Source organism: Cupressus sempervirens, chromosome 3 (assembly GCF_028749045.1).
Source record: "Cupressus sempervirens isolate cs-2001-9-10 chromosome 3, ASM2874904v1, whole genome shotgun sequence".
Lineage (NCBI taxonomy): Eukaryota > Viridiplantae > Streptophyta > Pinopsida > Cupressales > Cupressaceae > Cupressus > Cupressus sempervirens.
Genome location: NC_143120.1, coordinates 106972366 through 106984232, shown reverse-complemented (window position 1 = coordinate 106984232; position 11867 = coordinate 106972366). Strand labels below are relative to the sequence as shown.

General features: G+C 34.3%; 1 protein-coding gene across 1 annotated transcript; it reads left to right on the top strand.

Annotated features, from left to right (window-relative positions):
* Positions 1 to 4766: 4766 nt before the first annotated feature.
* LOC149565007 (arabinosyltransferase RRA3-like) lies at positions 4767 to 7694 on the top strand. The gene is made up of 2 exons (XM_089818537.1): positions 4767 to 5325; positions 6295 to 7694. The coding sequence occupies exons 1-2, from the start codon at positions 5137 to 5139 to the stop codon at positions 7408 to 7410; spliced, it is 1305 nt and encodes a 434-aa protein (XP_089674663.1). The 5' UTR covers positions 4767 to 5136; the 3' UTR covers positions 7411 to 7694.
* The last annotated feature ends 4173 nt before the right edge of the window (positions 7695 to 11867 follow it).

Below are 11867 nucleotides of genomic sequence, written 5' to 3'. Positions count from 1 at the left end.
TTGAAGATAAACTCCTTCAATTGCTTGAATGCTTGAATCCTTGATCTTCAATGAGAGAACTACTTTAAGTATGCTTGAAGACTTCAATGCTTGAGTATGTATGACCTTATATACAAAATGAAGGAAATGGATGGGTTTATAAAGGGCTCAAAATTGACTAACTCCCACAAGCCGACCCACCTAGAAGTTAACACCCCAAAATAATTTAGACACGAGACCCAAGAAATGGACCCAAAATAGGGCAACAAGGGGGCACTGTATCCCTGATTGGATAAGTATGAATTGCATCCTTGTCAACTAGAGCCCAGAACCTTTGTGATTCCCTTTAGGTACCAAAATAGGTCTCGAAACTTAGAAATCAGGTGCAAAATTTAGGATATAGCCGTTTTGGTGTGAATTAGAGACTTTGAGTGATTGGATGAAAAAAAGGATTACTTAGGTGGTTAGATCCTACCTTGATCTTTACAACATAAAATGGGATCTTTAAAGAGAATTAATTAGGTCTTACCCCAATTCCACTTATGAGAAGGGAGAAGAAAAAGGGAAGAAAGAGGAAGAGATGCAATGAGATGATGATCTTGCATTAAATAGGTCATACACCATCATTAAAGTAAAGTGCTTCAAATTTAAGACAGTACATCTACATTAAATGGCAAGTTTTTGGATGAACCCATTAGTAATATTCATCTTTAAAAAAATTATGCTTAAATCCTAATGCAAGGAAAAAAATACAAAAAAGAAAAGAAAAGTAAAGACAAAAAATGTAATAAAATCAAGTAGTGAAAAATTGGCAACATGCATTGTTTGTGACAAGTTAGTTCTTATATCTATTATAATTATTTTCCGTATCCCATTTTATTTTGTATATACCTATAATCATAGTTACCGGGAGACTCGTCTCCCCCCTAAAAGTTGCGTCTCGGAGATCGAGACGCGTCTCGAAGACTTTTCGTGTCTCCAGAGACCTCAAAAAAGGTTGGAGACTTCACAACGAAGTCTCTTGAAGTCTCCCCGTCTCCTAATCCAAAAAGTGAAGTCTCCCCGAAGTCTCCTAGTAAAATATAAATGTAAAATATAATATTAAATAATTTTATATATTTTAGCCCTCATTTTAATGTTTTTAATACAAAAATTAAGAACACCGAAAATTTAAATGATTAAATCATTTAAAATATTTTTGGAGAGTGATGATTTTTTGGAGAGCATGATAGCTGAAGACCTTGAGATGGATGATCACAACCTTGTCGAGTAGATGATAGTACCATCGACATACTAATACTAGATATATTTCTGTTTTTTGTTTATTGTACAAAGTGTTCATTTTTGTTTGCATATCAGCAATTCAGCATCAAACTATACTTTTTTGAATTTAGAATTTGAATATGCAATGATAATCTCAGCGATTATCAATCTGATATGATGGTGATCATATGCAATATTCGAAAAACAATTGTCTATGAGATACAATATTGTGATCATGTGAGTTTTGAAATCTTTGACTCTATGAGTCTATTTTAATTTTTAATGTGACATTACTATTATTATTTACTTTAGTCTTACAATATTACTATTTTCAAATTTTGTATTTACTTTTAGTATTAGACTCTTTAAACTATTAAAAAAAATTGTCGTCTCCAAGTACCCCTGTCTCCTATTTGAAAAATTGCCATACTGGTACTAGTACTAGTACCGGAGACCTCGAAGTCTCCCCGTCTCCCAGTGACCTTGCCTATAATAAAATGCCTATCACCTATCCTCTCATTGTATATATCCATTATAAAATTTCCAACCTATCCATCCCACACACACACAGACACATATATACCCTTTATAAATACCATCATAGCTTGTGTTGCACCTATTCATCATTCATCTTTCTTCATCCATAATAAATCAATATGTTACCTAACTATGGACATGTCCTCGACCTAGTTCTAGAAGTGGATCCTTGACAATTACGTCTTAGAGAATAATTGAGTTATGTTTTCAAATATTCAAATGACAAACACAATCAAACCAATTTTCAAGTGAAATATAGTCATTTGATCACGATATGTGACAAATCAACCAATAAAAAAAAGGAGAAAAATTGATTGTCTAAATCTTAACAACCAAAACACAATAACTGAACAAACAATACCAAGACCTTTTTGGCAAGAAATGTATATCCATGGCAAGAAAATTTGATTGATTATTACATGTTCTACATTCATATCTTGCCTTCATTGCTACTATGCTCCCTATTCTATTTCAGGATGTCTTTGACACGAGTTTATCAATCCCATATGTAATGATAGCCAAAATGGGGCATGCTATTTTCTTTTGATTTCTATTTGTGAGGTGTGATCTTGTGAAGTTCGAGGAATAGCGAAGTAGGGTGTCTATGCACAAGTGGCTTTATACATCTAATAAGCATCAAATTGTAAAAATAAAAATTGCCACATAAATGCTTGGATTATGTGTGCCACACATACCTTGACTCCAAATATGTGTTCTTAGATGGAGGGCAGAAGATTCCCTGTCCATTGATCATGCAAGCAATACTCAAGTGATCTCATTTTAATTATACCTAGATGCTCGTCAAGTTTGATACATTAAAATCCATGTACATTAAAATCCATGTCTCTCCTTTCCTCATCAAACTCCTTGTCATTATACAAGGAGCATGCCTCCTATTCTTCCTCTTACATTCCAACTAATCCCTCATTTCTCTCAACCTTCCTAACCAAGTTAATCTTAGCCCTTAATTCTCGCTCTTTCAATCTCCCCCGCAGGATCTCACCACATGGGCTTGAGGCCTCCAAAACTCTATAAAAGGAGCATCGAATCATTTATTCAAGCTAATTGGTATTTTGGAGAAAATTAGCATCCTTTTGCGAATCAACACCTTTGTAAGCACTTGAGAGCATTTTAGCATTATCATTAGAATCATCTAATATTGTTGTAAAGCATTTTAGTATCATTTTCATCCATTAATTTTTGCATGGTTCCATTCCATCTTGCATTTTGAGCATTTTAGGAGGTCATTCTAATTTGCATTTATATATCCACTATCTCCACACTTTGAAGACATCTTGGAAGAGGCATATTTTCAAGTTTGAGAGCTCAAAACATGAATTTTAAAGTTAGGAGAGTCATGGAGAAAGGTTGCGTAAGTAAATGTAAAACCTCTTTGATTATATTTACTCTTTCATTCTTCATTATTTGTGCATTTTTAATATAGAATTTGGGCTCATTATTAGGTCAGAATTTCATTTCTTTAGTAAGATATTTAATCTGCATAGAAAGTCAAATTGTGATAATGCTACCAGGATTCAACTATGCAATTTTTAAGTGAAACTCGTTGATCCATGTTTCATTAGTAGTGGTTCACAAGAAACCATACCTAATGAGAATAAACGTAACACTTAGCACTCATTACATCTAGGTGATGCTCACATAGGTGAAACATTAAGCCTTATCAAGAGGTCACCCATCTCAGTATTACAACTCAAGCACGCTTACCCATGGAGTTTCCTCCAAGGTGAAACCCACTCACCTTGCTACTCTATTTGCAAAACCTTCAACAAGTGTTGTGCCTTATAAACCATTCATTATAGAGCTCCTTTAGTTCATCAATTAACAAGTAGGAGGTATGTACCATAGCAAGTCCAATTGTCAAATTGTTATTATGATTCAACTCTGTATTTTATGACGCAAGCTCATTGAACAATGTTTCATGAGCAATGGTTCACAAAAACCCATCTCTCATGAGAATGAACGGAACACTGAACACTCATTACATCTAGGTGATGCTCATAGAGATGAAGCATTGGAATCTAGGTGACCTCCCAGGGAAGCCTAAAGTCTAATACTACACCACTACGAGCATCACCAAGATGAAATGAGTGCTAAGTGTTCCATTTACAATCATGAGATATGGGTTCTCATGAACCACTACTAATTAAACATGGGTTAAAAATACAAAGTTGAATCATAATAGCAATACCACAGTATGTAAAATTGATTTTGGTTTTGGCTTCTCTCCACCCAATACTTCACCTCTATAAGCATCACCTAGGTACAATTAGTGCTAAGTGTTCTATTCATTCTCATGAGAGATGTCTTCTTATGAAATATCGATTAATGAATTTGACTTGAAAACTACTAATTGAATCTTGATATCAATACCACAATATGCAATATTATTTTTGGCTCTCTCCCTCTGTGCCTCCCTCCGTCCCTCTTTGTTACACTCAAGACCATCTAAATGCCTACAACATTAATTTACCATTAAACCAATTACTCTTTCACACATTTTTTTAATAATTTTTTTAATTGACATAAATAACTACCCTACTTCACCAATAAACTTGACAAATTGATAAAATAGTTTAAAATATGTATCACCCTTAGAGAAGTATATTATCTCCTTTCAGCGCATCAACCAATCCCTCCCTCGAGTCAACACGCCACTAATTGTATTCTACTCACCAAACCTTGTAATAATAATCTCTATTTTTTTTTTCATGGTTGACTTTATTTGGGCCAGTTTCCTTAATATTTGTTAGTCTCTATATTGTATTTGATTTACATATTAGTTTTTCGGATCCCATTTGAACATGCTTAAGCGGCACTCTAGCTGAATACATTTTCCTTGTAACGTAAAATAAAATAAAATAACCTACGGAAAAAACCACGCCAACATCATGTCGTTCACTTTGAACAAGTCCAGTGAAGCCATCATGTCGCTTATTAGGAGTTATTCAGGTGCCTTATTTCTCTTTGTTTACAACCAAAGCATCAAATTTTCTCCAGTTTAGCTTTTCACAATCTAATGTAGATTTGATCCACTCCCTTCCTCCCCACGCCTTTCTTCTTAAAGAATGCCACCAATCCATTTACTGACCCATTTTCAATTCAAAACCCTGCTCAGTGTTCGCCATATACCTGCAATCAGTTCACACCTGCTCAGCAAGTTCCGTATCTAAATCTCTTACCCATCATCTGCAGATCTGACGATTGCAATGGCTTTTTTCACCGAGAACCTCGAAGCCTTCATTTTAATGACACCCATTTGAGGACTAACAGTTGTTTGGCGCTCTTAATAGGATTCGAGGTTTTTTGGGTATCCAATTAGATCAAATAAAAGAAAAAATGAGTGGAAAAAGAGATGGCCCCCTGTTCAGAGGGACTGGACCAGCTTTTCGGGGATCTAGATTAGCAGTTGCAGTTGGAGCAGGAATCTTCTTGGGGCTTTTCTGGGCTTTTCTTTACCCCCATGGCTTTCTGCGGTCTTCAGCGCCAGATTATGTTTCAAATGCCATCTCCCATGTGTCGTCGCAGGTATCCTTCATTGATCATGAAAGCTACGATTTTATTTTTCCCTTTCACATGGTGTTTTTTTAATGTTATAAGAAAAAAATCGGTTTTTCCTTATATATAAACAGTACAAGAATCTATTGTTTATATATTCTCAGTTCGAAATTAATCTGATTGAATTGCCTGAGTACCTCTTTCATTTAAATTAATTGTATTGTCCATAGATGTGAATGAATTAACTTTCTCTAAATAGATAGTCTCTACCTTATTTTACTTCAAAACTTTAAATATTCGAGAATCGCCTTTGTTTTCTGAAAAAAAACGATTTTTTGTTGGATAAATGTAGAGAGAACCAAGATTCTGCAATTCTCAGATGCACTGTTTTTGGCTTTTTCAAATTTAAAAGAAATCTGCTTGAATTCAAGCCCCCTTTTTTCAAAGTATCCTATAAATCTGGGAAAACGCAAATATTTACAATCTCCAAACACGTAGTTTTACCAGAGTATTTCGTATATTTATTCCAACTGTTTTCGTTGAAAAACATGATTTAGTCATTTGTGGAATATAGGTCAAGAAAATCGTGTTTCTAACTTTCTGCTATCCCCATTTGCATAGCTTTATCTAGAAACAAATCCCAAATGCATAGCTTTAAGCTACATAAATAGTTTGTTTAAAAACAAATCTGAAAGGCCACGTGTTTTGAGTCGACAAAATCCGTTCTCTTGACGTGGTTGTAATAGAAATAAAGAAAATAAAGTGTGAATGCCCAATTTTAACCTCTTATCAAATCTTTGTTTTGTAAGATCGATATATTACAAAATCATTTTTGGGATTTTTTTCCCCTAATTTTTTTAATATGAAGTGAAACCGTTTGGCATATTAACTTGTGTGAATGATGCAAAATCATTTCTTAGACTGGTGAGGTGGTTATGACAAAACAATCAAAATTTGTTTTCATGATGAAAAAATTATTAATTCTTGGCTGGTTTTTAGGTGCATTCTTCACTTGAATCTGCAGAACAATTGAAGCATCTAAATACAGAGTTGCATACACTTAGGGAAATGAATGCCAAGCTAAGAAAACAAGTAAGAGAGCTGAGCTTGAAGGTTCAGCAAGCAGAACAAGTCAAAGACAATGCCCAAAAACAGTTTTTAACTTTGGGGCTCCAAGTGAAGGCAGGCCCCATGGGAACTGTAAAAAGCTTAAGAACAAATCCTGCAGTGCTCCCAGATGAATCGGTGAATCCTAAACTTGCTAAGCTACTTCAGAAAATTGCAGTAAATCAGGAGCTCATTGTAGCTCTTGCCAATTCAAATGTAAAGGACATGTTGCGAGTATGGTTTGAGGGCATTAAGCGAGCTGGCATTACAAATTATCTTGTAGTTGCATTGGATGACCCCATTGTAGAGTATTGCCAATCAAATGATGTACCAGTGTATCGAAGAGATGCAAATGAAAGGATATTAAAGAACTTGCAGCAAACAGGAGACAACCATGCCGTTTCAGCACTGAAATTTGCAATGTTAAGGGAGTTTTTGCAGCTAGGATATAGTGTTTTGTTATCTGATGTAGATATTGTCTATCTGCAGAATCCATTTGATTTTCTTCACAGGGACTGTGATGTGGAATCCATGACTGATGGGCACACAAATATGACAGCTTATGGGTACAATGATGTCTTTGATGATCCTCCGATGGGCTGGGCTCGATATGCTCACACAATGAGGATCTGGGTTTATAATTCTGGTTTTTTCTACATTAGGCCTACCATTCCTTCAATTGAGCTTCTGGATCGAGTTGCTGATCGACTTTCAAAGGAGAAAGCTTGGGATCAGGCAGTATTCAATGAGGAGCTTTTTTTCCCATCCCATCCAGGTTATGAAGGGCTTCATGCATCAAGACGTACAATGGATTATTATCAATTTATGAATAGCAAAGTTCTGTTTACAAGGTTCAGGAAGGATCCAAACATGGCCAGCTTTAAACCAGTTGTTGTCCACATCAATTATCATCCAGATAAGCTTCCTAGAATGCAGGCTGTTGTTGAGTACTATGTGCATGGAAAGAAAAATGCTCTTGATCCTTTTCCTGATGGTTCTGATTGGTGATCACTGAGGGAGGCATAGTTGTTGGAGAGACTGAGGAGTTTATAATGCTTGTCATTGTCAGTTTCATTCTGTTTTGGCAATCTTGAGAGTCTACTTCAAAGTGTGAAGTCCATAGTATTTGAGGCTGCAAGGGAACAATTATTTGCTACATAAGCTTTCTGGCAACTTGATGCGTCACAGATGTTCATTTTCTGGCGCTCTAGGATTGCTCACACAGTTTGACTTTTCTGATAGTATTTAACCTTTCTGCCAAGAAATGAAAAAGATTTGTTCTTTTGTCTCAATTTTTTTCAACTGCAGATGATTACTCATTCTTGACTCTTCTACTCTTCTGTAACAAGTCCAAGATTATTTTAGACTTTGGAGAGTCAAGAATTCATGCATAATTCTACATTACAATTTCACAAAAAACAATCTTGTGACATGCAGCTTCCATTCTCAAGTTTTTAGACTGATACCGTTGGCAGCTTTTCTGTTTCCTCCTCTTTTGTTCATAAATAATCGTGATTGCAGTCTGGTGCATAATTTTCTGTTTTATGATATTCTTGGTAGACTTCCGTTCCAGGCTTCCTTCTGATTGCATTTTTATAGTGTTAAGAGGAGATATTTTATACATGAAAATGATATAAAATATCCTTTTTGTTCTAATGAAGATGAGAGAGCTCTTGCTGGAAGGAAAGAAAATGTCTGTCTTCAAACACTTATCATGGACCCTGACATAAAACTCTTTTACCATGCACAAAAGAGTGATTCATACTTTGAGTGCTTGTACGTAAAAATTTATAGTGATCTTTTAACTGTTTCAATTCTCTATGATCTTATGCAGCACACAATAACTTTAACATCTTTTCACATGTTTGAGCATAGACAATATTTTAATTCTTAGGATTTTTTGTTAGGCTTTATGCTTTTCTTCTCAATTTTTAAAAATGTACCAAGCTGTGAGATATTATTTCTTCTAAATTGTATATTATCTTAAAACTTGCCTAGATCAATTTCACACAACAAACATAAAGATAGAATCTTGAAGGAAATCATTATTCTCAGAAAAAAATAATTCAGACCCCAAATCTTAATTACATACCAACTTCCATCACATAGATATTCAGAATTTATTCATGCACATACCTGGAATCGATGTCAAGCTTTGGTTGCCATATTACCAGTTTTTCATAGCAGACTATTGTTACAAACTTCAGGTCTGGTTGCTTTTCCTATTCCAGGCTGTAACTATGATTTTCCTGACTCAAACTTGGCTGTTGCTGTTTACTGCCAATGATGACTTCTTCCTTCTCAAGATGAAAGGCAGAGGTGTGAGCTGTGCATAGGTAGTTCTGTCCTGGGTTTGCGTTCAGTACGGAAGATTTCAGGGGTTTCGTTCCAATGGAATTGCAAGGAGGAACTTAAGGTGTGGCTCCATAATGAATAATTAAAACAATACTGACTGGGATTTTAGCTTTTTGGCCTCTTATATACAATACCACCAGATCCCTTCTTTTATTAAATATATAACCTGCGAGAGATGAAAATAGGCTAGTATTTTTATTTAATTACTATCAGGCAACACCTATGAAAGAGGGGACATTATAATTTGTGTCCATATCACACTAGTATATATGTTGACTGTTTAGGATTGAGTAGCTATTTTATTCTGCACTATTTTATCATCTATCTGTAAGGAAACTGCCATGCATTCTTCTCTTACGAAGAACCTTCAAAGGCTATGTTTAGTGTTTTTGTGCATGAATTGTTCATGGATGGGAGCAAGTAATTCCCATTTGATCTTTTGTGGTTGTGTAAAGATGCTTTGAGTGTCTGGTCCATGTCTTATATCTAAAATGATAATGCACCTTTGATGATTTAGACTGGAGATGCTTGTAGGCTTTTTTATGGGCCTTTTTATATTTGTAGTTTTTTTGAGAAGATGCTTTAAATTATCTATTTGGTCTTGGAACTTTATTGTAGCTTGTAGCTTTGGTGCACGTAAATATATATTTATGACTAACATATTAATATTATGAATAAAAAAGGATCCAGTATGAACCCCTGGGTGGAAGCAATCCTAATTTTTATCACATTCCCAAGATTACAGGCACATTTTGAATTTAGCTTACGTTCATGCAGTATTGTCTGTACATGAGCAGATTCTGTATCAACTAGCATACATATCAATATTATCATGGTTGGGTTTGAGCCTTACCACCATATCAAGGCATCTGGTAAGTTCTCAATTACATTCACTTCCATGGCATAGTTCTATGTATGGATGGCTTTATGATTAAATACTTTTGCCCGCATATTGAATATCTCAACTATATTCAAATTTTGGTGTTCTCAAATAGGAATGATCATTTAAGGTTTTGAAAATCATATTGTTGAAAAATACACGAAGAACAGTGTCATCCTTGACTGTATTAAAACTTTAAATATTGAGTACGGTCTGTTCCATTTGCTGTTTATGATTTTGTTTGGTATGTGACTTCATTTTTATTTTGTACTGTGGATCAGAAAATCCATTACATGCAAATTTAGGGGTAACTGATTTGGTGGGAATATAAATATAAAATCTCATGAATAAGATAAAAGACAAATTACACAAGAACATTGAGATACCATTGGATGTTCATAAATTATAAAAAATTAAAATAATAAAAACAATGAAAATGTGAACATCAGAATACTGGATGTAGTTTGAGGCAAAGTCCCTTGAGCTATACGCTTAATATGAAAACCATCTAACCTATCATGGTGACTGGTTCCAAGACATCATAAAGACTGGTTAACTCATGGGGTTCAACAACAATATAACATTGGTAACCTTATGGTTAAACAAAACTAGTTTTACAACAATTAGTGCAGAGCCCATATACTCTATAATTTTATATATTTATTCTATAGAAAAACAATCTGCAAACTCTTTTTCAATAAAAAAGACAGGTAGGTCGACAAGGAGGACCAATTAATCATAAATCATATGGAGGAACACTTACCCTTTCAAATCAAGCAACTTTTTTTTGAGCATGTCAATGGTGACGGCCATTGCATCTTAGAATATAAAATTCAGTCCTGATAAAAAATAAATGCCTTGAATTCAATATTTTAGGAGGCGTTCAGCTTCACTAAGAGAAATAGAATATGACTAATTTTGTATTCTTAAAAAATGGACATGGCTACACTTTTAAGAAGCTTCTAAGCTTGAGTGTTCATGACATACATGTTCAACTTGAGCTAACTCTGTGGTATTGCACGTGTCTATCCAAAATGAATCATTCAAAGTTGAATTGATTATGTAAAACTCCAAATGATAAAAGGTAGCGTTTCAATTAGTGAAGAATAAGCTTTTTAATTTAGGGATATGCACTGTTGTATAATATACCATGAATAATTACTAATCAATAACTCAGCATGGATGATGCATAACTCTAAAGTGACCATGAATTCTTTAATTACACTATTCTTATGAAGATAAACTTTAGTCTCCAACCAGATGTCTTTTACCATACATATCAAATGTTAAGGAAGTTTTGTTACATGTTATTCAACACCATGCTTGTAGGAAGAGGAAGATTCTTAGTGCTTCTTTGGTCATCAAGAAGGAAAATGGTTATTAGCTTAGGGTTGGAACCTTGTCAAAATTTAACATTTATTGCAGATGGAATAGGAAATAGATTTGAGCTCATCAAGGAAATGATTTTTATTGGCATTTCTTAGAGGGAATGTCTTCTGATTCAAAAACTCTAAAAGTTAAGGTACAAGATAATTGGAAGTTATTGTAGATATTCTCATGGTACCAAATAAATACTTCATGGGCAAATTTTTAACCTAAAAAGAAAATGATATAATTTACCAAGGAGGTGGTGGTTGTAGAAAATATTTGTGCTCATGAGTAATTGGTCTTCCTAGCACAATTTTAGTATGGGTCCAAATCACCTCTACTTCCCAATGAACATTAGCAAGAATCTTCTTTTAAAACAATTTGGAAAAGAAAATAGGTGATTGCACTTATGCCTCTTACTCGAGATAGGTATACTCTCATTCAATTCTTATTAATGCAAGGATGCATGTCAACATTGATTAAGACAAATAAATACTTGACCCTATTCTCTTAGACATGTGAAGAATTGAATATGAGAACCCTGTAAGAATATGGGAATATTCCTTTTATGTAATGTTATGATTAAGGCTAGAAACTTGAATATATATGGTTGAGAGAATCCTATAGCATTTTCATGATCATAGGCAATTTGGCTAAGTTGTGTCCTATTCATTGCAAAGAAGCTATCCATAATTCTTCAAGACCTTTCCTATTCCCTTAGACATGAATTTAATGGGAGAACCTATAATATTATGAAAAATATCCCCTTTAATCTCATGCTATGATCAAGACTAGAAAATCAAATATATGATTGAAAGAATCCTATTACCTTTCAAAAAATAAAGCTATATTGATAAGTCAT